The 27,125-nt window shown below is 39.4% G+C and overlaps 1 protein-coding gene across 1 annotated transcript in view; it reads left to right on the forward strand.

Annotated features, from left to right (window-relative positions):
* The first annotated feature begins 505 nt into the window (after positions 1-505).
* Positions 506-27,125, forward strand: part of myo1d (myosin 1D) — a 29,555-nt gene continuing 2,935 nt past the window's right edge. The window contains exons 1-21 of the mRNA XM_077738410.1: positions 506-878; positions 7,257-7,465; positions 7,718-7,811; positions 7,884-8,049; positions 8,128-8,181; positions 8,268-8,363; positions 8,719-8,835; positions 8,920-9,123; positions 9,184-9,329; positions 9,406-9,520; positions 9,589-9,759; positions 11,183-11,253; positions 12,198-12,272; positions 12,352-12,484; positions 12,661-12,827; positions 14,136-14,343; positions 18,498-18,721; positions 19,703-19,841; positions 19,933-20,037; positions 20,659-20,772; positions 22,282-22,436. Of these exons, the coding sequence (XP_077594536.1) occupies positions 784-878; positions 7,257-7,465; positions 7,718-7,811; positions 7,884-8,049; positions 8,128-8,181; positions 8,268-8,363; positions 8,719-8,835; positions 8,920-9,123; positions 9,184-9,329; positions 9,406-9,520; positions 9,589-9,759; positions 11,183-11,253; positions 12,198-12,272; positions 12,352-12,484; positions 12,661-12,827; positions 14,136-14,343; positions 18,498-18,721; positions 19,703-19,841; positions 19,933-20,037; positions 20,659-20,772; positions 22,282-22,436 (2,858 nt within the window). The 5' untranslated portion in view covers positions 506-783. The remainder of the gene's footprint in view (positions 879-7,256; positions 7,466-7,717; positions 7,812-7,883; positions 8,050-8,127; positions 8,182-8,267; positions 8,364-8,718; positions 8,836-8,919; positions 9,124-9,183; positions 9,330-9,405; positions 9,521-9,588; positions 9,760-11,182; positions 11,254-12,197; positions 12,273-12,351; positions 12,485-12,660; positions 12,828-14,135; positions 14,344-18,497; positions 18,722-19,702; positions 19,842-19,932; positions 20,038-20,658; positions 20,773-22,281; positions 22,437-27,125) is intronic.

The following is a 27,125-nucleotide window of genomic DNA, read 5'->3' on the forward strand; positions in this document are numbered from 1 at the left end:
GTTTTTAATCTGGTGATAAACGAACCGGAGTTGCATTCAAATTAACTTAAACTAAGGGAGGTGGTGTGTATAGGGGGAGTTTATAGTGCAACTAGAATCATGTATTTTGCACTTGTTTGACATTAAAAGAGGATACTTTTGTGTCAAGGCCGCTGTTCCAAAGTTGTCCCGCAGAGGGCGACATTTCACATCGTTAACTCAAGTCAACTTGTTTCCTGCTGATCCCCCTCCTATAGTTTTTTCCTTCTTTTTTTAACTTCTTGCCTCTTTTTTCCTTTTATGGACACTAAAGCCGTGGTTTCACCTCCTTAACTCCCCTCCCACTTTAGCTTGGTCCACTTCTCAGTCATCGCCCAAGTATGAAGAAACCCGGACTGGGAATGGTGGTTTACAAAAGAGATTTTAATACAGCCCCAAAAAAACTGGCCTCTCATGAAAAAAAACTGGCCCCTTTCATGTATGGGCGTGGTTTGAGGTGGGAACGCTGCATGTCTATTGGCTGAGAGAGACTCCGGACGCTGGGGAGGAGGGACTGCTCGTCCGGCTGGGGCTTGTATGCTTGTGACGGTACAGGGATGCAATTGTAACTTGACATGAACGCATGCATGTGCGGACATTTAACGCCAGAGAAAGAAAAGTTTTAAAGTTTTTTTCCACGTTTTGGATCGCTGGGAAATGATCGACAGGAAAGTTGGACTGGATCTTTGAGGATCAGCTGGTGGGAAGAGAAGAAGAGACGACTCACCTGGACGCGGACGGACGAGAAGGAAACTCGAGGCGGCGATGGCCGAACACGAGAGTCTCGAGTTTGGCAAGGCCGATTTCGTGCTTCTGGACAATGTATCCATCGAGGAGTTTATGGCCAACCTTAAGCTCAGGTGAGTGGATTTGATCTTGCTCGGATCCAACAGGTGCTTCTTGTGGCAACGTAAATCACGCCAAAATTCGATTTAGAGGACCAGTTGCTGGGGTGACGTCATAAAGGAGCGCCTCTTTTAAGTTCAAACATGATCTGTTTTGATGACAGTTCACCCAAGTGTCCTTGATGTCACTGTACAAACTTTTGTTTAAAATTTTGAAAAAGTATACAAAACTAGCAAAATCGGTTGATAAGAACTGGTTGATGATAAGATGGTTTGAAGTTAAACTTGCTAAAATGTAACTTTTTGTACTAATTGCATGCAAAATAAGGTGAAAAGGTGACCTGTTATTTGTAAACAAAAACAAACTTTTTTATGTACTGGTCATAGTGTACTTGCTCAAGTTGAAATGTCACAATCATCTCAAAAAGAATTTAGATCATTAACCAACCTTTATGAATAACATTTTTAAAGAATTTCCTAACATGCAATTTTAACTTTTTGGACAATTTTATCACTGATTTATATCAGACTTTGCACTGAAAACATCCCTTTAAAAAATAGATACAGTGATTGACTGCAATGCTTTTCAATGTTTTGTGTTTGCATTCATTTTAATTGCATTGTTATGTTACCTACATGTTTTTCTAATAACTCCAGCTAATTGCTGTACTGTGTCAGATAACTTGACAGCATCTTCCCAAGCAATTTGCACACACAGTAGCCAGACGTCTCGCACGCCAACGGCGGGCGGGCCTCATTTTCCCACCGGTTGCCAGATTTGGTCTGCTTCTTTTCCCCCTCAATACAGGTCGGACATGGCGTGTTTGGATGTTTTTTTTTTTCCTGGGGGCGTCAACTATTGGGCCAACGCTTCCTTTTTTTCCCGGTGTGTGAAGACCAGGATTTTGGTGTCCTGGAACCACGCACGGTCACTTTGGAAAATGATGTCCCTGGGGACAGATGGCTCGTGGGATAAAGCCTCTCTTTCCTGATTGGACGCCGGTTTCAATGTCTTTATAAGGCAGCGGCCCGCCGAGTAAATAATTACAGGATCGGCTGTTTGTTTTAGTCTCGCAGGAAGTCCCGGGAAGGGGGCGGGGCCGGTGGCGCCTGGCACAGGGACGCGTTTTGCGGCATACTGTGGGTTGGTCTTCCAGTTTGATGGCATTTTTGATTCCCTGTGACATTTGTGGAACTGGTAACCTTGGGAGAGTCTGGAGTGGTTTGACCTTTGAACTGTGGAGAGTTGAAAGAGAACAGTAAAGAAAGTGAAGGTCACCACGCCTTTTGTTTCAGGGAATTTCCTCTGCTTGTTTTAAGAAGCAGCTTCTTTTTTTTTCATCCAGACAAAGTCTGAATGTGACATGGGTGCGGTTTTACACTTTGGACTGAAATCAAAAGTTTTCATGTTGGGCTGGGTGACCTTGAAATACAAGCTTTGCAGATTTTAGATATTGATTATAAAACTAAACAATGATGACATCATTTAAAAATAATTTTCATGCATTTTGCAAAACCATGAACTTTAATAAGTTAGTAATGATATTTTATCAACCGGAAACAAGATTTTATTCTCCCTTTGTCAAAACATGTTACACAAATGTAAACATGCCCCATAATAATAAATACATCCTTTTATTTTCCGAGCAGGTTATCCTTACAAGGCTAACAGGGGTGCTGGAGCCAACAGGTGGCCAGCCAATTGCATTGCATAATTAGACAAAACCATTCACCAACACATAGTTTAAATATTGACATGCATTTTTTAATTCACAGGCATCTGATTGGCTTAAATAAGGTGTTTTTGTGTCTAGAGTTGTTCCTTTTCATTCATTCATTTTCTGAACTACTTCTTCTCAAAAGGGACACGGGGGTGCTAGAGCCTATCCCAGCTGACTGACATCAGGTAGGAATTGGAGGCCAGCCATTTGCATACCTAGAGGCAATTTAAGTGTAGGATGCAAAAAATCTGCAAGCCTGGGGAGAGCATGCAAACTCTACACAGAAGGACTGACCTGGGATCGAACCCAAGGCCCCAGAACTGCGAGCCCAATGGGCATGTTCCACTACCTTTAACATCCACAGATGCCCATCCATTTGGACTCATAGTGTTAGCAGTCATTAGATTTTTTACATGAATCATTCAAAATAAAAGCATATACAGTTAAAAACCTGATCTAAAAAGATTTGCTGTCACGTAAGGATTGATTTCTTGATTATTTCGAATCTGACCTTTTGAAGATCTTGATATAAAAACCCATCCAGCCATAAATTGGGAAAAAGTGACCCCACCTTTTGCATCGTACTTTGGCCAATGAATGTGAGCATGTAACTCAGCTAGGTTTGCCCTTTTGTACCAGTCTTATCAGCCAACGCAGCCTTGTTTACTTTCTCCTTTTGGCCTCGGCAATAAAACCCACAGCCGAGCTCGATATCCCACAGAGTCGCCCCGGCCCCGATAAAGTCAGACTTTGAGAATATTAGCCTGTTCAGAATTGCCGTCTGGGCCTGCTTGGCGATTTCCTGCCTCTCCGTCGACAACAGACGAATTCTTGCCCGGCGGGCCCGTGATGGTCCAGTCTCACCACAAGAATTTCCATACGAGCTTGTGTAATCGGAACCACATTACGGGCCTTGTGTAAACACACGCCGTGCTCGTGTTGCTTTTATTCTGTCCAACCCAAATGTGGCCCTCCTCCTCAAATAAGTAGAGCAGTGCTCACAGACGCTCTCATTTTGGGAGGGAAAAAATACTTGGCGTAGTTTCTGTTACATCACTTATGGGGGTGCACGTTTTGGTCTTGGCAGTATACTGTAATACCTCATTTATCGTGGATAATTGGGGCCAAGACTTGCCACAATAGGTGAATAACCGCAATGTATGGATAGTGTTTTTTTATGGAGTCTATTTAATTATTATTTGGACTTTTATAACCCTTTCTGTACTAATATTCAACCCACAAAGGTAGATACTTCACTCTTGTGACTGGTGAAATCATTTCTAATTGTACAGTTCCAATTTAGTGCCACCAAACATCTTTTGGCAATAACATTCCTGAAAAACTTTTCTAGCACTGTATTAGTATAATATTTTGCACCAAAGTTTAGATCACATGTGTCAAAGTGGCGGCCCGGGGGCCAAACTTGGCCCGCCGCATCATTTTGTGTGGCCTGGGAAAGTAAATGATGAGTGCTGACTTTCTGATTTAGGATCAAATTAAAATGAAGAGTATAGATGTATATTAAATTTCCTGATTTTTCCCTATTTTAGATCAATAATTGTCATTGTTTAATCATTTTTTTCTGCTTTTTTAGTTCAAAAATCCTTTTGTAAAATCTAAAAATATATTTAAAAAAAGCTAAAATAAACATTGTTTTAGATCTATAAAAAACGGAATATAAAGGGATTTTAATTCATTTATAATAAAAAAAAATCTAACTATTATCATGTTAAAGCTTAAATAGATCTTATTTCTTCGCATGATGTCATAATGTCGTTGTGTAGGCCGCTAGCTGCTGACTCAACACACACTTGCACTCTTCCTCTTCAGGGAGCATGTAATCTTTATTAAATTTAGTGCCGTAATCTTTTGTGGCTTTTGATGATCCTCTCTGCAAATATCTCAATGACTCATTGCTTCTTTCTGGAAGTCCCATTGTATTTTAGCTCCCTTTTTTTCTCCCCAAAATCCCCTCTGCAAAACTACTCTTTGTCATAGTCAACCTACTTATTGTTTACTGGGTGGGTCAGTCATTGGATATGACTCAACATTTAACTAAAGACACAGCTTCAGATAGCATTTTTTTGCCAGGATTCGCAGATTAAGCCTCTCTACTTACAAACAAGCGCCTCCATAATGAAATGGAACACATGCAGATTATAAACTCGCTCTTCATAATGCCTGACGTGACCTTGAATTCAAATCCATGGAATCCACAATCATGTAGATAGAAGTACTTTAAATTATGTCACTCTTTCTGTTCTGTTTTTTAACTTTACATGAGACCACCACAGCGAGGGTATGGCATTCCAACGTAGCCCAGTCATAGTGTGAATAGGTTGTAAAAGCGCTAAATGGTGCACAAATATGGAAGACACAAACACTAAGACCGCATGCTCCACTCTATCTTGGGTGGGTCTTTTTTTGGGTTCATTTTTGGGAGGAGTCAAGCCATTTATGACTTCTTCTCACCACTTCTCCTCCTACACAAGAAGATAAAAGTTCAATGTTAAATTTCCAACGCTTTCACTATCTTAGCTGTGTTCTTACACAGCAAAAAAACACACTTTGAAAGCCTTTTTCTTGCATTTACCAGCTTTTCCACCCAATAACTGCTATTGACCAATCCATTGAGATTGACATATACCACAATTGTCTGTGGTGGATTATCAAATATACCAAGAAATGCACTGTATCTTCCCTACTGGGAAATATGTACAGGCTTAGTATGTTATATTCTTAGGCTGTTCTAGTGAAAGCTCTTTTTTAATCTGTGTAGAATACAATGAAATCTCGCTACATCAGTCTTCCCACTTTGCGGACACAGACCTCCGATTGTCGTCCGGACAATGGAGCAGGCACACGGCAACCTCCTTGAGAGAAGGGTCCTCACGGGGCAGAACAATGTTCCTGATGGTGCTGCCAAGGAGGTGTTGTGGTGTGCTGCTACACGACATCACCATTATTGTTTGTTGGTGGACATTTCGAGATCCTATTTTGCAACTGGCTTCAGAAACAGACTTGACACAAAGCTGCGAGGACGTCGCTGACACGTGCACTTCAGTCTACCCGGATTGTTTGCCAGAGAGTAGCAGACGTTAAGCGGCGGGGAAGAAAGAGCCTATTCATCTGGTGGGCCGACCGTCCGGGGATCCGATTGCCTTTTGGGATGAGGAAGGAAGCGGAAGGAGGTCATGCAGTTGAAACTAAAGGAGCATTGGAGGAAAAGGCTTAATAGAGATGTATCCAGTAGACTTTAGCATATTGGCTGTGATACATATAGAAAAAATGACAGGTCACAATGGAGCATCTAGAGTCCTCAAATGAGAAAAGGGGCAAAAGGGTGTACATGGGAAAAGGGTTGAGTATGTTAGAAACACAAAAGCATTTTTTTTTGGGTCTGAGGAATGTAAAAATAGACAGTGACACATAGAGGGCAAGGTGAACCACATAGTCAGTCAGTCAGAACCGCAATTCCTTAGGTGGGAGAGGGTGGAAGAGGTAAAAAGAAAAAAAAGTATGTTGGAAACACATCATATCTCAGGAATGATAAAAATACACAATTACATATTTATAGGAAGGACAGGGCTAAGATGACCAAAAGGATCTTGTGCAATACCACAATTCCTTATATGAAAAAGGGAAAGCAGATGGGTGGAAGTGGGAAAGAATGTTGAGGAAACACAAGGATTTTTTTTCTCAGGAATATAAAGTATGTACTAAATACACAGAAACATAGTACAGAGAGAATTGATGGTTTGTCTTGAGGAAATCGGATTCTTTAAGTCAGAAAAAGGCTGGAAGTGGGAAAAGGACCCTTAACAATACTCCTTTGGATTAGTTAGCAAAGTGTGGGATAACATTATTAATTTGTGGGTAGGTTGTCAACATTTTCCCAATTTTTACAAAGGTAATGCTTTTTTACATTGGCTGCATTACTTTTGCGGTCGAACAAACAAGAGTTTCATTATCTTCCTGGTTATAGTTTAACGTTTTATACCATAAAGTTTTGTTTGCTTATCAATTTCCTCTGCCATAAAAGTGTTAACGTGACCTACCTAAGGAAAATGTGTGCTCCATTTTCATAAAGTCTATCTCTTCATAGGGCAAGTGACTATTTTTGGTAGTAATAAAAAAATGCCTCATAAAAACATGGCATGGTTAAATGAGGACATCACATTTTCCGTCTTGAAGGCCACAATAATAACAATTTTTATATTCCAGTCATTTCCACTTGTGCAGATCGCGGCTCTTTCATTATTCATTCTTTATAAATAATCATTCTTGTATTTGTAATATTTTTAGCCAAAATATGAATAAATATATACATGATAGTGAACAAACCATATAAATATATACATTATAATGAACAAGTCCTATAAATATATACATTTTAATGAACAAATCATATAAATAAATACATTTACTAATTAGAAGACAAACTCAATTACAATGCAATTGTAGCCCCTAGTCAGAACTAAAGTACCTTTTATTTATTTATACTATTTAAAGAAAAACACTAACTCTATTTAACCCATCATCTGCCAATGGTAATGATAGAAGTCAGTTTCAATTAAATTTTTATGCTATGTTCATGTTTTAGTGCCATTGACGACACCAGACGGCCAATCATATCATTTAAAGGTCTGTTCCCACATTTTTTGCTTCGCAGATTCGAGAAAGGCAAAATCTACAGTTACATCGGCGAAGTGGTGGTGTCAGTCAACCCCTACCGTGCCATGAACATCTACGGCCGGGACATGGTGGAGCAGTACAAAGGTCGCGAGCTCTACGAGAGGCCGCCGCACCTCTTCGCCATCGCCGACGCTGCCTACAAAGCCATGAAAAGACGCAACAAAGACACCTGCATCGTCATTTCAGGTACGCCTTTATATTTACAGTGAAGTAGAAGAGACAGCTTCAGCTCACTTCTTGAGGTTTGCTTGTTCCGCTTGGCGGCCATATAAACTAAAGAAATTATAGACTTTAAATATAACTCTATACCAGATGTTTAAATTTGGGAAAATCCGTCCTGTTTTAGCTAGGGTGAGTCACTTGCGTCAATGGAGGACAGCACTGGGTTTCAAAATTTTGATTTAAGGTGCCACAAAGTCACCGGTTTTGCTTTTGCAGGGGAAAGCGGTGCCGGAAAGACGGAAGCCAGCAAGTACATCATGCAGTACATCGCTGCCATCACCAACCCAAACCAGAGGGCTGAGGTTGAGAGGTGAGGGAGGCGGTTAAGAAGGATGAGCGACATGTAGAAAGCCAGATAAATGAGCCTTGTGTCCTCTTACAGAGTGAAAAACATGCTGCTCAAGTCCAATTGTGTCCTGGAGGCCTTTGGAAACGCCAAAACCAGCCGTAACGACAACTCCAGTCGATTTGGCAAGTACATGGACATCAACTTTGATTTTAAGGGGGACCCAATTGGAGGACACATTAGCAACTACCTACTAGAAAAGGTAAAAAAAACACTACTTTCAATGGATAACCTACCAATTCAACATATGTTATACTCTGCTTTTTATTGCTTTTGTCAGTCAAGAGTCATTTTTCAGCAAGAAGGCGAGAGAAGTTTTCATTCATTCTATCAGGTATGCGTAGTTCTATTCGAATGCCCACGAAATATGATACAAATATATGTTAACATTTTATTAATAATGTGTTTTTCATGGACAAGCTACTAAAAGGAGCCCCAGATGCCCTACTGCATTCTCTCCATGTCCACAGAGACCCCAAAATTTACAACTACATTAAAGTGGGGGCCCAAATAAAGGTAGGAAATTCTATTTCAAGAATGAAAATGCCAGAAAGGGGGAGATAGGGTAAGGAGACTTGTGTGGAAAATAAAAATAAGAGGTTGGATGAACTGGAAAAGGGGAAAATAATATCTGGGCATGCCATCAGTTGGTTTGTTTATTCTTTGGGTGGAAAAGGGGACAAAAAGTAACCTCGGGGCATAGAATTAGTTAGTGCCCCAATTTCTAAGAGAAAAAAAGGGGTAAATGGGGGAAAAAATGAAGGGCAAGGGGGAAAAAAAATCTGAGCATATCATTATTTTGGGTGGTAAAGGGAAAAAAATAGGGTGCATGTGGGAAAACACAAGGTTAACAGCAATTTTGTGTCCTCAGTCTAACATCAACGACAGCGCTGATTTCAAAGCCGTCTCAGACGCCATGAAAGTGATCGGCTTCTCCGGGGATGAGATCGCAACGGTCTACAAGATCCTGGCCACCATTTTGCACCTGGTAACGTTCTAGTTTCCATTTTGATTCGCAAGCTGAAGACAAAAACATTCACTGAACACGCCTCGTACTTGTTCTGTTTCTCAGGGGAACTTAATGTTCGCCGTGGATGGCGATACGACGCTGATCGAGACCAACAAGCTGGTGTCCATCATGGCGGATCTGCTGGCCACCAAACAGGAGAACGTAGAGAAGGCCCTGCTGTTCCGCACGGTTTCCACGGGCCGCGATGTTATCGAGAAGGAGCATACGGCACAGGAGGCCGGCTATGGACGCGACGCTTTGGCTAAGGTGACCATCCTTTGCAAGCTCTGTTTTCCAATCTCATTGGTTCCACCTTACTGTCATCAGGCAATGTACGAGCGTCTCTTCTGTTGGATTGTGGGACGCATCAATGACATCATCCAGGTGAAAAACTACGATGCCAGGGTGCACGGGAAGGACACAGTCATTGGGGTTCTGGATATCTATGGCTTTGAGATCTTTCAGAACAACAGGTTGGACATGTCAATAAGAATGCTTTTTGTCTGACACCACCACAACAACAACAACAAATAACTATTTTTGTGTCAGTTTTGAGCAGTTCTGCATCAACTATTGCAACGAGAAACTGCAACAACTCTTCATCCAGCTGGTTTTGAAACAGGAACAGGAGGAGTACCAGCGAGAAGGCATTCCCTGGAAACACGTAAGTCCTCATTGCGCTCCATTGCAATATACTTTATTCCTAATATGCTGCTTTTCGCCGTACATTAGATCGACTACTTCAACAACCAGATCATTGTAGACCTGGTGGAGCAACAGCACAAGGGCATCTTCTCTGTTTTGGACGAAGCCTGCATGAATGTGGGAAAAGTCACTGATGAGCTCTTCCTGCAGGGACTCAATGGCAAACTAGCCAAACACGCCCACTACACGAGTCGCAAGGTAATAATAACACAAACCTATGTTTGATTGGGCATCCAGTACCTTTAATGACTGCCAATGTTTATGTTGGTCCTGATGCTAGTACTTGGAGAGTCGAGTATTTGTTGAGTTGGTACTTCAAAATGTTAGATTCCCACAAGAGGGCAGCAGCGGTTTATACATCTTCTAAGACAGTTTTAGTGGTGATGTCACTCTTTGGCAAAAAGGGAGGAGTAGATGCAGTGGAGACGATAAATGCTTGGTAAACATCTGCATGACAGGAAAGTCATCCATCGAGGCCAAATTCAATGGTCAATAAAGCAAATGTATATTTCAGTGGTATATCGCTTCCCTCTTAATGTGAGGATGAGCTTTTTATTTAGTTAATACACTAATCACAGTCACTAAGCATAACCTAACATGCTAAGAAAGTGTATTTCCAATGGATTCGTCTCCATTAATGGCAGCCAATGTGTTAAGATGCATCACATCTAACGTTCCTTGCTAATATTACAATTTGAAATCTAGCACGCACGTCGGCAGTCAGCACCTGGGCCATCGACATCGTGTACCTGTCGCGACTGTCATGTCACAACGCCATTTTGTTCTTGTTACTTTTGTCTAGCAACCGTCTTCACCTTGACACTTACCACCTCCGATATATTTATATATAAAAATAATCACTTCGCATTCATATCGATTCAGTGTATTTTAATGATAATATATTAGTCTCTTCCATAGTGTTTTTAATGTACAATTATATCTAATGGACTTTAGATGAGCGAACTGATATTCTATTTTCCAGATGTCATTGAAGTGTCCTCTTTGCGTAGCATGGACTCCCTCCCATCGCCATTTCCCGCACACATTATTCTGACCTTGTTCTATCATATTTTTTTTGGCTCACACCATCGCAGCAACACATAGCAGGTGCCAAGTTTGTGTTACATTCTAGGTTTTCACACCAGGCTTTCTGACGTGATCCCAGCACATTTGAGTACACACAAAATCTATATTTTCATTCATATTCCCCCATCTGCATAGCCAACTGGCCTCCGTTTTACACCTTCACTTCCACACTTGTTTTTTTTCTCTCTGCTTTTGCTGTCTCTTGTCATCAAGCCAACCTCCATCTCCCGTGCTCACGTTTTTACTGACGTTGCTTCTCTTCTCAAGCTTCACTCGGGTTGAGTGAGGTTGCTTTCTGCTTCATTTAAGCCAAGGATCACTGTCGGAGTTTAGTGGCAGTGTTGCGTTCTTTTGCATAGTTCAGCACAACTTAGCGCTCGGATGAACACTGCTAGCTTTGGAGGAAGTCGACATTGTCCACTCCACTAAAAATGAAGTTGACCTGTTTTGCAATGGAAGAATGGAATGGAACATCAGTACTTTAGCCATTTGTTCAGTTATAAATAAACTCTCCTAACTGTTGTTTCTTGTGCAGCTCTCCCCTACTGACAAGAGTTTGGAGTTTGACCGAGATTTTCGGATACGACACTATGCTGGAAATGTGGCGTAAGTATCTATTTTTGTTTGATAATACAGTTGTTAAGGCCTCAAATGACCCCACTGCGAAGAAGTTTAGAAAGCGCACAGAAAAACAGGAAATAATCTATAATCTTCATTTTAATTTAATCATTACACAGAAAGTTGGCACTCATCAATTACTTTTTTCGGGCCACACAAAATGATACGGTGGGTCATATTTGGCCGCCACTTTGACACCTGTGTTTTAGAATTTAGAATATGATGTTGCGTTTTGAAATCAATCGTCATGGTAGGCTAAAACGAAAAGTTAAATTGCTGCAAAAAAAAAATTCTTGCCTTTTTTCTCATAGTTTTGATGCAAAATGCAAATGTTTTGATTTAGTAGTTTGCTGAAGATTGGCCTAGCAAAGTATGTAAGATTTGTAGTATTGGGTAGTTCTGCAGTAACTAATATTGAAAAGAAAAATTAGGCTGGATAAAAAAAAGAGTAAAAGGAATCGCAAATAGATTGATGAGGGATTAAGATTAAGATTTGAAAGGGAAAACAAGCGGTTGGACAAAGGAAAAAACTAAGCAATCTATAAGCAATAATAAGGAAAATAACGCATCTCACCCAAAATTAATCAAGACTATCACATGTGGGAATTTGACCAATTTTACGCAGTCCCTGGACACACACAAAGTGTTTAAATGACTTCATCAATGCTTGCTGACAATCCCCAAAGCCATTGGACACCAGTCAAATGAATAAATCACACATGCTAAGCCCTCTTAACGTGTTCGCCTCCAGCCCATTTGTGCGGGTTAAGAGCTTCCACCCGCGTTCACTTGGTGCCCAGCGAGGGGGGGTGCGGTGTTATAGGCTTGATTGATCCGTGAGCTACTTACCGCTGGCGGAGCCCGCCTGCTATCTCTCAGTTGGACTCACTTAATAGGATTAACTTGTAGAAATGTTTGTGTTCTTCTTGCAGATACTCGGTAGTGGGTTTTATCGACAAGAACAAAGACACGCTTTTTCAGGACTTCAAGAGGTTGCTGTACAACAGGTGTGGCACAATAACACAAGTTATCTGTTGCTTTGGGCCATAAATGGTAAATATGTATTTTTGGCTATTATGTGGGCAGTTCCAACCCTGTGCTGAAAGCAATGTGGCCCGAAGGGAAACTGAGCATCAATGAGGTTACCAAAAGGCCATTGACTGCTGCTACGCTTTTCAAGAACTCAATGATTTCATTGGTGGAGAACCTGGAGAGCAAGGTGGCGTAAACTGTAATTTCGGGCATTGTACACACCCCATAAGATGTATTTTTCTACTCAATGATCATATATATGAAGGGTGGTGGCCAACCCACCCTATGAAAATGGATTAGAGGGCTATGTTTGTTGATGGAAGCCAATAGGCGAGCATACTTTATTGTTTTTTTTCTTTGCAGGAGCCCTACTATGTGCGTTGTATCAAGCCAAACGACGTCAAGTCGCCACTGCTCTTTGAGCATGAGCGTTGCCGACATCAGGTGGAATACTTGGGCCTGCTGGAGAACGTGAGAGTGCGCCGTGCCGGATTTGCCTACAGGCAGACCTACACGAGATTCCTTCAGAGGTAAAAGGGAAAATTGGAGAAAATTAATGAAGGGTTTTGAATTGTAGTATGAAGATGGAGTTACTATGGGATTAGTCAGGGAACAAAGTCAATTTCTTAAGTGAAGATCCGTATCAGTTTTCGTCCTCTATTTAAAAAAGACATATATTAACATTTCACATTTTCAGGTAGAAAAGGGAAAACTGGGAATAAAATTTGAAACATTGTAAATTGTAATCCAACAATAAGATATTGTGTAGTCACAAAAAAAAAGCTTCTTTAAAGTAAAGATCCGGCATCAACTTTTGTGGACAGCGCTCGGGTATAATTATATGGAAAAGGGAAAATTGGGTAAAATTGGGAAAAATGGATAACCCATTGAAAATTGTCATATTAATTTAAGGTCTGGGCATGGTTGTAAAACTTAGTCAGTTTTTAAAGTTAGTGCCTCCTGAGATCAGTACATTGGCTTTTACTGTTGACACCCTGATTCCTTAGGTGGAAAAAGGAAAATGGAAACAAAATAGCACATTGTCAATTATAATATTAATTCCATATACCTGCATGATAACAAAACAAATTCAACTCTTAAAGCAAAGTTGAGCTAATATCACTATTAGCGTCCTAACTCCTTAGGTGGAAAAGGGAAAATGAAAATAGGAAACATTGTCAATTCTAATATAAATTCTATATACATGCATGATAACAAAACAAATTCAACTCTTAAAGTAAAGATAAGATAATATCACTATTAGCTTCCTGACTCTTTAGGTGGAAAAGGGAAAAATAGGGTTCCTTAGCAGATAAACAGCAGATAAGCGATAGAATAAAATAAAACAGCAAAATTTAAATAAGTAGCATATGTAGTAGAGGGTATATATTACATTTTTTGGTCCCTAATCTCAGGCTGGCCATCTGTTATGCCCTAGTCAGTGTCCACACAGCATTGGGTCGTCAGGTCGATTACATCACATCTTAAGCATTGACTCGGGAAGATAAATGTCGAGGAATCGGCACGTCTGATCTTTTCAACAATCTATTGCCGTCTGTCGGATTAGCAAGTTTGTTTTCTGCTGCAAGTGAAGTCATCGTTGCGCCGCTGCGCACTGCTGCCAGTTATGAATCACAGGTCTTGTTACAGGAAGCAAGTACTCTGCTCCATGAGTTGCAATCATTCACCCAGGCGCCATAAATGAGATGGCATTTTCCCTCTTAAAGGAGATTTATTCGACCTTTGCTAATTTTACCACAGCTCCCTGGCGTCTTCATAAAATAAAAGCTCATTACACAGTGTGCCAGCATGAAATAAAATGTGTGGTGACCCCGCAGGTACAAGATGATCTCGGAGTTTACGTGGCCAAACCATGACCTCCCCTCGGACAAGGAGGCGGTCAAGAAGCTCCTACAGGGGTGCCACTACGACAATGACGTGGCCTATGGAAAAACCAAGGTGTTTGTGCGCACCCCCCGCACGCTCTTCAGTTTGGAAGAACAACGCACTGAAATGCTGCAGAGGATTGTTCTGTTCCTGCAAAAGGTGGGTACTGTCAAAAAACATTATGAATGTATGAGCATGAGCGTGATTGGTTGTACTATGTCTCGTTGTGACCCGCGATTGATTGGACACCGATCGAGGGTGGGCGGAAATATAGACTATCTAAATCACATGTGTTAAAGTGGCGGCCTGGGGGCTAAATATGGCCCGCTGCAACATTTTGTGTGGTCCGGGAAAGTAAATAATGAGTGCACACTTTTTGTTTTAGGATCAAATTAAAATGAAGAGTATAGATGTATATTAAATTTCTTGATTTTCCCCCTTTTAAATCAATAATTGTAATTTTTCATCAATTTTTTCAGTGTATTTAGTTCAAAAATCTTTTTGTAAAATCAAAAAATATATTTAAAAAAAGCTAAAATAAACATTGTTTTAGATATATTAAAAAACGTAATATTCAGGGCTTTTAATCCAGTTCTTTTAATCCATTTATTTAAAAAAAAATCTAAATATATCTAAAATGGTCCGTCCCCTATGAAATCAAGTTGACGTTAAAGTGGCCCACAAACCCACCTGAGTCTAACAACCCCTGATCTAAATAATTGTTGATTAGTCCATCCGCCGATGCTACTTTTCCATCATATCATTAAACATGTTGGCAAATTTCCTTGTCGTCCTACGTGAGCCACCTGCCAATCAAACCTGACAGACGGAATTCATATCTGTTTTGTCGTGACTCACACAAATGCTTGGTCTCATTTGGCAGGCGCACAAACATGCATTCCAGTCAATCAGAATCATGTTGACATGTCGAGTCCTCCTTGTTGCCAGTTCCTCCCTTTTCCAGTCAAATTCGCTTCTCAAGACGATCGATCACTTGACCTTTTCTATCGATCCATTTTCATCTTGGCAACCTCACAGGGAGTTTTTCTCCTTTTCCCACTGCCATTTTCAGCAACTAACGTCCCAACTGTTTCAATTGGGTCATTCCAAGTTCCCCAGTTCCTTTGAATGAGACGTCTGTCAGCGTCAATGGTTCTAAAGCTTTATTATTCATAAAAGCTCAAGGATACGAGCTCCCTCCCTCCATGACGAAATGAATATTTCATAAATTCCAACGCATCGGACCACATCTTAGTAAGTGAGCCCTTGTCAGAGCAACGAGAGCAAAGATTCCCCTGGGGAGTTCTCTGTCCCTGCCGCCTTAATTGCTTTTCAAAGCCTTTTCGCCCGCTTCTTCACTCTCGGGGGGCGTCAGCTGTCACTGTATCCGAGACTGGCTTTATTCCCCATCGTTCTTTTCTCCTTTGGAAACCAAGTCTTTCTTCACATGACTGGGAAGTCAAATCCCGATTAAGAAGACTTGACGTGACTGCCAATTCCTTGGATAGTCTGGATTAGGTGCAATTCACTCATTGGCTGCCATTGATGGTCATAATGATCCAATGGCGTGCCTCTATTCCATCCTTTTCCTGTGAATGGAAATGTGTTTAAAGTGCAGTCAATGGCAGACAAATAGTAAAGCTATGGTGTATTGGTTTTCCAAAATACAAAGTTAATATGAAATACGTTAGGATTAATGACAAAGGTTTTATTAATTCTAGGAGAAATAAGTAAATAAAAACATTGTGGGAAATAAGAAATAAAAAAACAATACAATTCCCCACTTTATAATTCTGATATATTTTATCTTCGAAGATTAGAGACAAAAATCAAATATGAACATTTAAAAAAAGATTTTTAATTAAAAGCATGCATTCAGAGGATGAAAATTTAGCATAATAATATTTTTTAGGACAAATTAAATAACCTGACTATTAAAGTGCCAATTATTTTTCCCCTTTTTTGTTTTACAGTTTAAAAGTCTTACCTTTTCATTTGGAGTTTAATATATCAAAATAAAAATATTACCCCAATAATTAAATTCTCTATTTCCTTACTTTTTCTTCATGTATTTTAAAAATTATAATAGAACTATTTAGGGCTTCATAATCAGGATTTCTCAATCAAAAAATGCAATATTTCGATTTTTTTTTTAGAAAAACAATAAACAAAACCCCTTTTTCAGCCAATAAATTCAGAGCGAGAAAGCCACTAACAGCAATAGACGTTCAATCCATTAGGAGTGGAAGGGTTGGCAGTGATCGTAGACCAATGAGTTAACAGTCCATCAGGGACTATTATTATAGTGCAATACACTCAGTTGATTTTTTTTTAGTCAAAGTGGATCATGCACACTGGCTTTTGAGGGGCTACACTGTATGGTGGTCTTATTTAAAGTCTGATTACATTCCTCCTCATTCCCCAGAGTGTTGTTTTCCTGCGGCAAAAACCCCTCTTGACTTCCCCCCCACCACCATAATGAGAACATTTTGTGTCAGCGGGCAATGATTTATTGTCACTTGATGCTCTTTTATTTTCGGCCTCCTCCTCTCCAATTGACCTCATGCTCCTCCCCCTCTCACTTCCCACAGTGCAGGGGCTTAATTAGTGATCCGCCTGGTTGAACATAGGCCAGTGAAGCAGGCTTTTGATACCACAAGTCACCATTGCAAATATATATTTCAATGGGGAAATCAATTAGAATCCCATGAATCTATTCCAATACCCTCCAAAAGCACATTTTTTTGTACATATATATAATACATGTATTGTCACCAAAGGCAGTAAATACATCAATGGCTCAGTTTTTGTGCTCGAGCTAATTTTGACACAAAAAACAGCTCTTAACTCAAAACAAGTCAATGCCTTGCTACAGAAAAACATATTTACAGTTTGTTGTTGTTTTCCTTCATTACATTTAAACCAATTAATAAAACATGGGAGAAATTGACAAACAATAAAAAATCTTTTATTTTTCCACATTTTGTTTTTAAGAACATTGTAAATGAAGAAATAATTTGTTATTCATATTTAGTCTTTTAATTGGCAATGGACTTTTGGATTTAAAATATAATATTAGATGATTCTACTTTTTGTCTATGAGAAAATGTATATAAAAATGAAATAAAATTAAAAAAATAGAATCGTTACTACCTTTTTAAAATAATAAAAAAGGTAATAACAAGTTATTCTCCTTTTCTCCCTTATTGAATTAAAAAATGTGCATAAATAAATCAAAGTAAATGTAAAAATACTTTAGCATACAAAAATATTTGCTATTCAGAATCTTAAAAGGAGATTTAGAACATTCTCTGGTCAAATATTCCTCCAAAAAAATGAATTAACCATCAAAATAGTTGAATGTGGAAAGGAAACCAAAATAAGTTTCACATTCATTTCAACCCCCAAAAAATGACATCACCACAGAAATACATTTCCATTCTCGAAAATGAGACTAATTCTACCATTCATATGAGGACAAATCTTCATTGGTTGAAACATTAAATCAAGACAAATGAATATCCACCCTCTCAATGTGACGGTCATATAATTACCGATGACGGGAACAAGACAAATTAGCCGCCGGCTACTTGTGCAGCGCGTGACTTATCGTCCTCCTCCCCAATTATGACAGCGAGCTCATCAGGTGGAGCCCACCTCCCGCGTCTTTTATTATTCATAAGCTGGAAATGTCGTTAGCCGCCTCCGCTAACACCCGGCATTTGAAATATTCATGCGCGCCATCATGACTGTACTCTACATGCTGTGTTTCATGTAGTTAATTTATTCAGCTAGTGTATTTTCACACAGAGTAGACTTTCTTTTTGTCAACAACTGTATTTTCCGGACTATAAGTTGCAGCATCCACAGAATACTTTAATATATATAATATAAATAGCTTTTTTTTTTAATTCAATCTGAAAGCAAGAACAAAACATGTTAAAATCGTAATAATAAAATGGAGAAAACTGGGTAAATTAGGCATCTGTTAACATAGCAGCAATGTTCCCTCTAATTTTTCATGTAAAACATGCTGTAAAACATGAAAAACATAAGAGTGGACCGAGCTAAAGCCACTGGCTGCCATGTAAATGGCTCAATCATGGGATAAAAATATAAAAAAAAAGTTTGGATTTTATTTACTACGCGCCATATGATTGCTGCTGCACAGAGAAGACGAAAGTAGTGTGCAATTGCAGATCATTTTTAGCTTGATTTTGAACTTGAAGAGATAATCTTTTTACCATTTTTTATTCATGAATTGCTGTTTATAAAGCATTTTTGGGGAAATAATTGTTGTGTTCTGTTTCTAGGTTTGGCGAGGGACCATTGCACGCATCCGGTACCGGCGAATGCGTGCGGCCTTGGTTATTATTCGGGCGTACCGCCAATATAAAGTGAAGTCTTACGTCCGCGAGCTGAACCGTCGCTTCCGCAACGTGCGCTCCATGAAGGACCGAGGTCGTCACATCAAGTGGCCTGCGCCACCTAAAGTTCTGCGCAGGTTCGAGGAGGCGCTTCGAAGTATCTACAACAGGTAGGGTTTGGTTATTTCTGTTGATCTGAATTTCATTTTTTTTGTCTGTGTTTGTATCTTTTTGTTTTCTTTTTTTTGTTGGTATTATTCTGAATATTTTTCCTTATGTCAGTCCTTATATCCACAAATTACTCTTTTAAACAACAACAACAAAATAATAGAATGGAAATGGGAGTAATTTGATATAGGAAGATATTAAAAGTGATATTTAGAAGGTAAAAAATACAGAAACGCTATTTATTCCAAATGGAAATATACTCTGAAAAACAATACATTACAGAAAACTGAATAAAAGGGTCAAGATAACAGCATTCTGATTTGCTTACAATTTGAACAATATGTTCAGAAAATTGAAAAAAAAATCTGACAATATAATATAGCAATTACACATGAAAACTGCGAAAAAATACATACATTCAAATGTAGTCTTTATTATAGAACTGCTTGAAACTATATCAGGAACCAAGATTAAACAAAGTAACAATAGTAACATGGAGAACAACAATAGGCTTCTGTTAACATAACAGTTGTTTAGATAACTACTATAGCCTAAAAACAACATCAAAACCGACTGTTGGTGGACTAAGAAAGAAAAAAAAACAAATCCCACTTGAGTATTAGTTCCTGGCCCAACCAAACTATAAAAAGAAGTGTGACTTAGTAAATACAGTATTCCAAACATCCAAAATGAGCCATAGAATTGACCTTCGAACCGTGGAAGTCTGACGCCGCCTCAGGTCCGCTTTCTCAGCCAGACGCGTCCCTTTGAAGCATGTTTTCTTCTGCCCACCCCACAATTAGATTTTTTTCCCTTTCATTTCCCTCACTTCCCCCAAAAAAACACCTGCCGCCTTTCATCCCAGCGGCGTTTCGTACAACGAGAACTCTCACCCCTCCCACAGGAACGAACCGGTCGATTTTTCCTCTGCTAATAAGGTGTTTTCTGTTGTTTTTTCCCAATTATTTGTTTATTTACTGTAGGTGGTGGGCCTGGACGTTAATCAAAGGCTTAACTGCAGAGGAGGCTTTGCAGGTGAGGGCCAAAGTGGCCTGCTATGAAGCTCTCAAGGGCCAAAGGATGGACTTGGGTCTACAGAGAACCTGGGAAGGAAACTATTTGGTAATATTCTGCCTAGCAACAGGAGCAAATATAGCGATTTCTCTTATAAAAGTATTCTATTAAAATGTTTTGCACTTTTTTTTTCTTTTAGAAGCGAGATAGTCCCGATAGCACCGCGTCCTTCTCCTCGGTTTCCAGCGAGCTACAGCGCAGAGACAAATTTATGCGGGTTCTGTTTGCCTGCAATGTCCGAAAGGTAAGTACAGTGCCAATTATTTTGCTGCCAGCCTCCCAGGCCAAGTAGGCCAAATCAATGGGGACTGATCTATTGCCATCATTGGCAGCAAATCAGTTAAATGGCTCAAAATAAGAATCTGGTTCATTTTCAGGTCAGCAATTATCTTTTAAACATTTTGACAACTCTGAAAATTACTTTTTATAATACAGTCATTGCCTATCACTTCATTCATTAATAGTGACAGCCCTAATTGGCTGACATACCGTATTTTCCGGACTATAAGTCATCCATTTTTTTCCATAAATTGATGGGGCCTTCCACAAATACTTAATTGCGACTCATATATGTATTTTTTTGTCTCTGATGGTTTACAGCCTTTTATATTTGTACTTATTTTTCTTCCGGCTTCAGTTTTATATAAAACTGTCATTTTCCTATTGTTATTTTATCTTATGTTCCTGATCCATTCAAATATTGCCCTCCTAAATATGCCACTTATATATTTTTTTCCTATTGTATAGTCTTGTGCAATTTATAATCCAAAAATACGTTGCTAGCACTCTGAAGGACGCCATAACTACAATGTAGCTATTGACAAAAAGTAGTTTGAGTAATAACAAGCATCGTTTTCTTTTCCAGATCAACCGCTTCCACAAATCAGAGGACCGAGTTGTACTAATCACCGACCGCCACCTGTACAAAATGGACCCCCTCAAGCAATATAAGCCCATGAAGAGCATCCCCCTCTACAACGTAAGACACTTTTGTTTCACTTACAATTTACATAAACATTCTCATTTTTCTCATAATGCATTTTCTGGCCCACCAGGCTAAAACAATGCAACACGAGGATACAAAGTGTTCGATTTTTCTTTGTTTCTTTGTGTCGTTTTGGGGGCTGACAGCACAAAGTGGGGGAGCGGAAGCCTGACAAAACCATTTACAGTACAGAATTTTCCTTTCAAAAAGTACAGAAATTTGAGTTATTTAGCATTATTGAGTTAGCAACATTTTGTTTTCGTTTTTAAACCTCAACCCTTTCATAAGAAACCAAAAAAGGCAAAACAAGACCCTCTCATGCTGTCTGTGCTCCCTTCCTGTTGTCATGACAACTTCCCAGGAGGCGGCGTCACCATGGCGACCGAGCCGCTCAGCTGATGTCTGGCCGTGCGCGCTCCTCTTTTCCCTCTTGTTTCCCGGGGAGAATCGTTCATCTGCTTTCTTTATTTTGAACCAAAAGCTTCCTTTTTTCTCTGTGCGGCGGCCATATTACTTTGGAATGGTCTTTGTTGTCGCTAAAAAAAATGACTTCTGACTTACTGTCCTGCGCCAAAATCCTGATTTTTTTTTTCCCCCCACCCCGTCAACATGTGGTGTCCTGTCGAGAGACAATTAAACAGATGGCGGGACAGACGAGCGGGCACTCCGGCTTTATTCGGCAGATCAAAAGTGATTTAACGGATCAAGGCGAGAAAACTAATTGGAAAGTATCATTAAGCAACTCGTTAGCAGCGGGCGGGCTGCCCAACAATTAAGCTTTCGATACACAGTAAATGGAAATTTTATGCTGGTTAACTAGACACTAAATTTGAATCCTTTCATTTTATTTCAAATTCTTTCTTTATTTTATTTAGTTTTTTTGGGGTCTAGTATTTTTTGTGTTTTTTGGTTCAGTGGATGAGTGGTTAGTGTGTCGGGCTCGCAGCTCTGGGGTCGTGGGTTCAAATCCAGGTTGGTCTACCTGTGTGGAGTTTGAATGCTTTTCCTATGTAGGTTTTCTCTGGGTACTCTGGTTTCCTCCCACATTCCAAAGACATCCATGATAGGATGATTGGACACTCTAAATTGCCCCTAGGTACAAGTGATTGGTCTCTTTGTGCCCTGTGATTGGTCAAATCTTCCCATACAGATTCCAGTATTTAAATAAAAAATGATGAACTAAAATCAAGTACTTGAAAACTGCAAACGTTTCTCTTTTCATCCTTTTGCAGCCTTTTATGTTTTGCATACTTTAAAGACCTAACGAGTGATTTGGTTGATTAAAAGAACATTTTTCTACTCCCCTGTGGTTGGAAGCACATTCATAAATCTTTAGTGCCTTTTGACTTTGATGGATTCTTTCCACCTCCTTTACTCCGTGGCAAAAACATCTTCACGGCGTGATTCCATTCGCCAGACGTGACACCTGCGGGTAAAATTGACAGCGGTTGAGATGCTCAGGTTTTGATGTGATTTTTTTTTTTTTTTGCTGGTTCCTGGCAGGTGACGGGAATGAGCGTGTCGCCGGGCAAAGACCAGCTGGTGGTTTTCCACACTAAGGACAGCCGTGACTTGGTGGTGTGCCTACAGGGCCTGGTGCCCGCCAACGAGAGCCGCATCGGGGAACTGGTGGGAGTCTTGCTAAGCCACTTTAAGAGGTACAAAAATACTTGTGCCCTGGTTCATGGAACACGTAGATAAATACAAAAGTAGAGGAGAGAGCAGGCTACTGCCTAAGCAGCCAAATCCAAAGCATCCAATGTTAGAAATGTGATTTGAATCTTTTTTAACAGTATTGCAAAATTAGTATTTTTGATCTATTTGTACTTTGAACTCATTTCACCCAAAACACAAGCATACAGACAAACATAGTCACATGGCCACGCCCCTTAAAGACACCAGCCATTCACTGACAACCTCTAGCAATTCAAATAGATTGCATTTCTATCACCGTCAATGGCCTCTAATGGATTTATAAAACTTGTGTTTAAATTGAACCCTTAACTTCAACATTATTATCTTATTATTATTGATTATAGTTGGATTTATTAGAACTATTAATATCATTATAATGGGGGGAACGTTATCCCTCAAATAACAACATAAAATAGTATTATTTTCCAAAATATGATATATTACAATATTAAAATAGTGGTATCAATAGTCTAGTGTATCAGGTAAGATATTATTTGAACAAAACACACTATAATATTCTCAGTCATGTTTTCTTTATCCTCAGCCAAGAATAAGATTTAGGACATATTCCAGTTAAGAAAATGATGAATTATGACCCCGATTACAAATTCAATACTGCTACAGTTAATCTAATTATTTTCACACAAACAATGTAAAATAAAAACTGAAATATCAAATCAAAAGGAAAACTAGTGGAATCATTTAGAAAAATGACATATTGCAATGCACTAAAACAACTCCCGTTGCTGCCGTTTCTGCTTTGTGACCTATTAACGCCACCTCATCCGTCACTTTGACACCCCCAAGGTGAGTCTCACGTGTTGTGATCGTCTCAAAGTGGCATCCTTGTTTGTCCCCACACGTCCAATTGTCCTTCACATGTCCTTCACTTAAGAACCAACCTCTCTTTTCTGTCACTACGCTTTATATTTACATGACAGAAATTTCCCATTCAGTCATTAGCTTCCTCCATCCTTTTGAAACAAACCCTTGACTTTTCATGCCATCCTTCCTCAGCCTCACTGGACTTCCACCCCCACACTCGTTTTATTTCTGAGAAGATGAAATATTTAAAGCCACGCCACTGCCGGTGACTATTTTTAGAGCCCTGTGCAGCCTCCTGTTCTCATTTTTTTGCGTCGTCAACGCGACATTTTTAACTCATCCGCCAACCATAGAACCTCGAAAAGAAAAGTGTTTATCTAACGTTACTGTTATCGATTTCCTCCATTTTGGTGACTCAGCAGCGCCCATCATTGATCCTCGCCGCGAGGCTCTCCAAGCGTGAAATACTCAAGGGTTAAGATCAAAGTAGGGCCGTTTAAAACGTGTATATTTAAACGGGAGGATGTCAGCATTTTCCGAGGGAACATGTCAAAGTGCATTTGAGCAACTACTACGAATGTGAGAGTGGAAGACTTTCTCTCTCCTGGTCAAGGTCACTTTCTGCTGAATTCAGCCCTTTTTCTATTCCCTTTACCCCCTCCCTCCTTCCTTTCTTATTTCTATTTTTTTCCCCTCCGACTATCCTCGTGTTCCGCTTTTGTTTTACACCCCCAATTCGGTACTGCGGATGCAGTTGCCATGGCGACAGTTGCTTCACTGTCTGTGTGATTAGTAAAAGATCCTCCAATAACCCCCCACCGGTTCCCTCGTTTGTGGCGTTAAAGTCCAGAGAGAGACTAAATAGACATTGCCGTCTTAAATGTTTTGATTGTTTATTGTGGGAAAAGTATGTTCTTACAACACAGGCATTTTTTTTACCCTACTACAATAGTAATCAAAACACAAAGTGTATTAAAATACTCTATGTACAATAGATAGAATAACTGGCAACAGAAAAGAGGGTTTAAAGTATATATTTTTTCCTTTTTTTAAAAATCTTTTGTGGTAATTGCTTTCCATTGATGGCCTTTTTAATTTTGATTTGTATAACTAAGCACATTTTTAAAAATTGGGAGATTATCAACCCATGGAAATATTTGCCAGTACTGCCTCTTAACTACAGTTCAATCTTTTAAACAAAGAGTATATTGATTTCAAAGGTTTTTATCAATGAATTTGATTATTTTTATGTTGTAATTATTTGCAATCATTTTTCATTTATCCTCGATGCTGGAGCCTATCCCAGTTAGTACACCCTAGACTGGTCGCCAGTCAATCGTAGAGCACACAGAGAAACCGATAAGACTTTTTCTTAAATTCACTTTTGTATCTGAGTCATCACAGGGACATTATTCCCATTGCATGTCGTCACCATCTTACCCACCATCTTCCTCTACATGACCTCTGCTAACTCCACAGTTACATATTTTTCCGCCCAGCAACAGCAAATTGAGCCCCCACACCCGCCCCACCCCTTTCCGGGGACAAGCATGAATAGCTTTATGGTCGGCCACCTCTCCAGCCGATCCGTCATGGCTTTTCCCGTGTCACACTAGCTTGATGACCTCATTTCCTTGCCGTCATCCATCGCCCTCGACACCTTTTCCACGCTACACCGCCGTGACCTTCTTCTTTCCTCTGTTTTTCCCTTTAAAGCCTTGTATGATGTCTTTGAGACATCTTTTGCTCATGTCCCAAAAATACTAGTATCATAAATAAATCAAAAAAATATGAATAATTTAAAAACACAATCCTTTTTTACTCCATTCCAATCTTTTGTGAATGACGGCTCCAATTCCCGATGGTGCTACAGTACCATCATTCATACTTATGACCTACATTTCTAGATGAAATGTAAAAATATAGTATATGAACATTTATATTTTAAGTATTCTTGGCTAGGTGGTGTCCAAAAATGCTTTACTGTGAATTTCCTACACAAAATTGTAATTCCAACAACTAACTTACTGACTAAAAGTGACAATAGACTAACCAGAATTGCTTTAAAAATGAATTATTTTTACATTGACTACACAGTAAACACTTACAATGCTTAAACCAAAGAAACAGATGAAGATATTTCTTACTACAGTACTGTTAAATATGCAAAGTGTTTTTTTTTTGTAGTTTTGCATGAGTAAAATTAATGTCCAAGCTTGACAGTCCAATTGGATTGGTCACTCATCACCATCAATTTGCAGTCAAAACGTCCATTGTTAGCGTGTACCGCAAAGTTGTAAAAACCGTTGTCCCTGATGGACTGTTACTGTTACTCACTGTCTGCCAATGGCACTTAACTATTTTTTTTCAATCCAAGACATCCCTACTAAAACAGTGAACGGCGGTAAATTAGCTGACAGCAGATGCACCATTTTACTAGCTACATTTCATTCAATATAACATTTTTAGGTTTAAAAAAAAACAACAACAGAAAAACGACAACAACCCAACCAAATATTCTGTTAATAATTACAAAAAAGGATAAAATTAACATTTCAGCCTCTTCTTAATCCATTTTTATTCTATTTAATCTCCTTTAATATTCCCAACTCTACCAGTAAGTCCAGTACTATTAGGATTTTACCTGATCTCTGTAAAAAAAAACAGTAAGAGTGGTAACACCTTGGCACAAAGACTCATCCGATACTCCCCCGCCAGCACCGCCATCTGCAAAGACTGAGCGGCCCAGTTCCCCCCCCCGGAGACAAGCGCCACGTCTTTTTCTGCGTTTCCGGTTCGGCTTCACTTCCCACTCATCAGCCGAGGCGTTTGTGTAAACGCAACACTCTGCAATTTCCGAGGCAACAGCTGTTATCGGCTTGCGCCATCCACCCGGTGTCCCCCGGGAAGACAGGCCATCAATGTCCACATGTCAGGCCACGTGGACGTCCTTTTGTTGATGCTTTCTCTGGACTCGGTCTTCATTTAAAATGGGCTGAGTCACGGTAAACAGATGGTTGACACGTGTGTGTGTGTAAAAAGTCATCCAAAAACATCACCGGCTGCTGTTTTGCTTGATGTTACGCAGGCAAAGTCTCTGTTTACGTCGCTATTTTTGCTGCGTTGTTATCCGAGAAGGTCGGGTTGAAAATGGTGGAGAATTGTAGAGAGTTAAAATGCACATGCAAATACCAGTTGGTGTTTATGGCCTGAAACATGATCATTTACTGCAAACCCTCCCTGTTAACTCTGAGGCTTTTATTGATGACGATAAACAAACCAGATCTGATCTGAAATTGTTTGTTTACACTGCCCACAAAGTAACTTTAGCATATTAACAGTAACATAATAACACCAACGACCTCAACGTTGACAAAGTCCATGCATAACTTTAAAATAGGTCATATAACAACTTCAAACTGACAATTTTACAATTATTTTCCCCACCTAATATTACTCCAATTTTGTAATATCACATTAAAACCAGTTTTGTATTTAAACAGACCTTATGTCGCCAAAGTGAAAATTTTACTGTTTTAGTCCTGTAATATTACAATGTATGTCTTCATTCATGTAATATATTGTGACTTTAATCCGGCATCTAAAATCATGTGAATGAGAAAAAAACACCCAATCCGAATCCAATTTAAGGAAACAAATCAAATGTTAAATTTGTGTAAATATACTGGCATCATTTTCCATGTGAAAACTGTCCAATACATCAAAACGGGTGAGTGCTTCAGCAACAACAATAACAAAAAATATAGTAGGCTTTTTCTTAATGATGAAAAAGATAATGTTTTTTTTATCATATAGTTATGTACATG

The sequence above is a fragment of the Stigmatopora nigra genome, chromosome 18 (genome assembly GCF_051989575.1).
Source record: "Stigmatopora nigra isolate UIUO_SnigA chromosome 18, RoL_Snig_1.1, whole genome shotgun sequence".
Lineage (NCBI taxonomy): Eukaryota > Metazoa > Chordata > Actinopteri > Syngnathiformes > Syngnathidae > Stigmatopora > Stigmatopora nigra.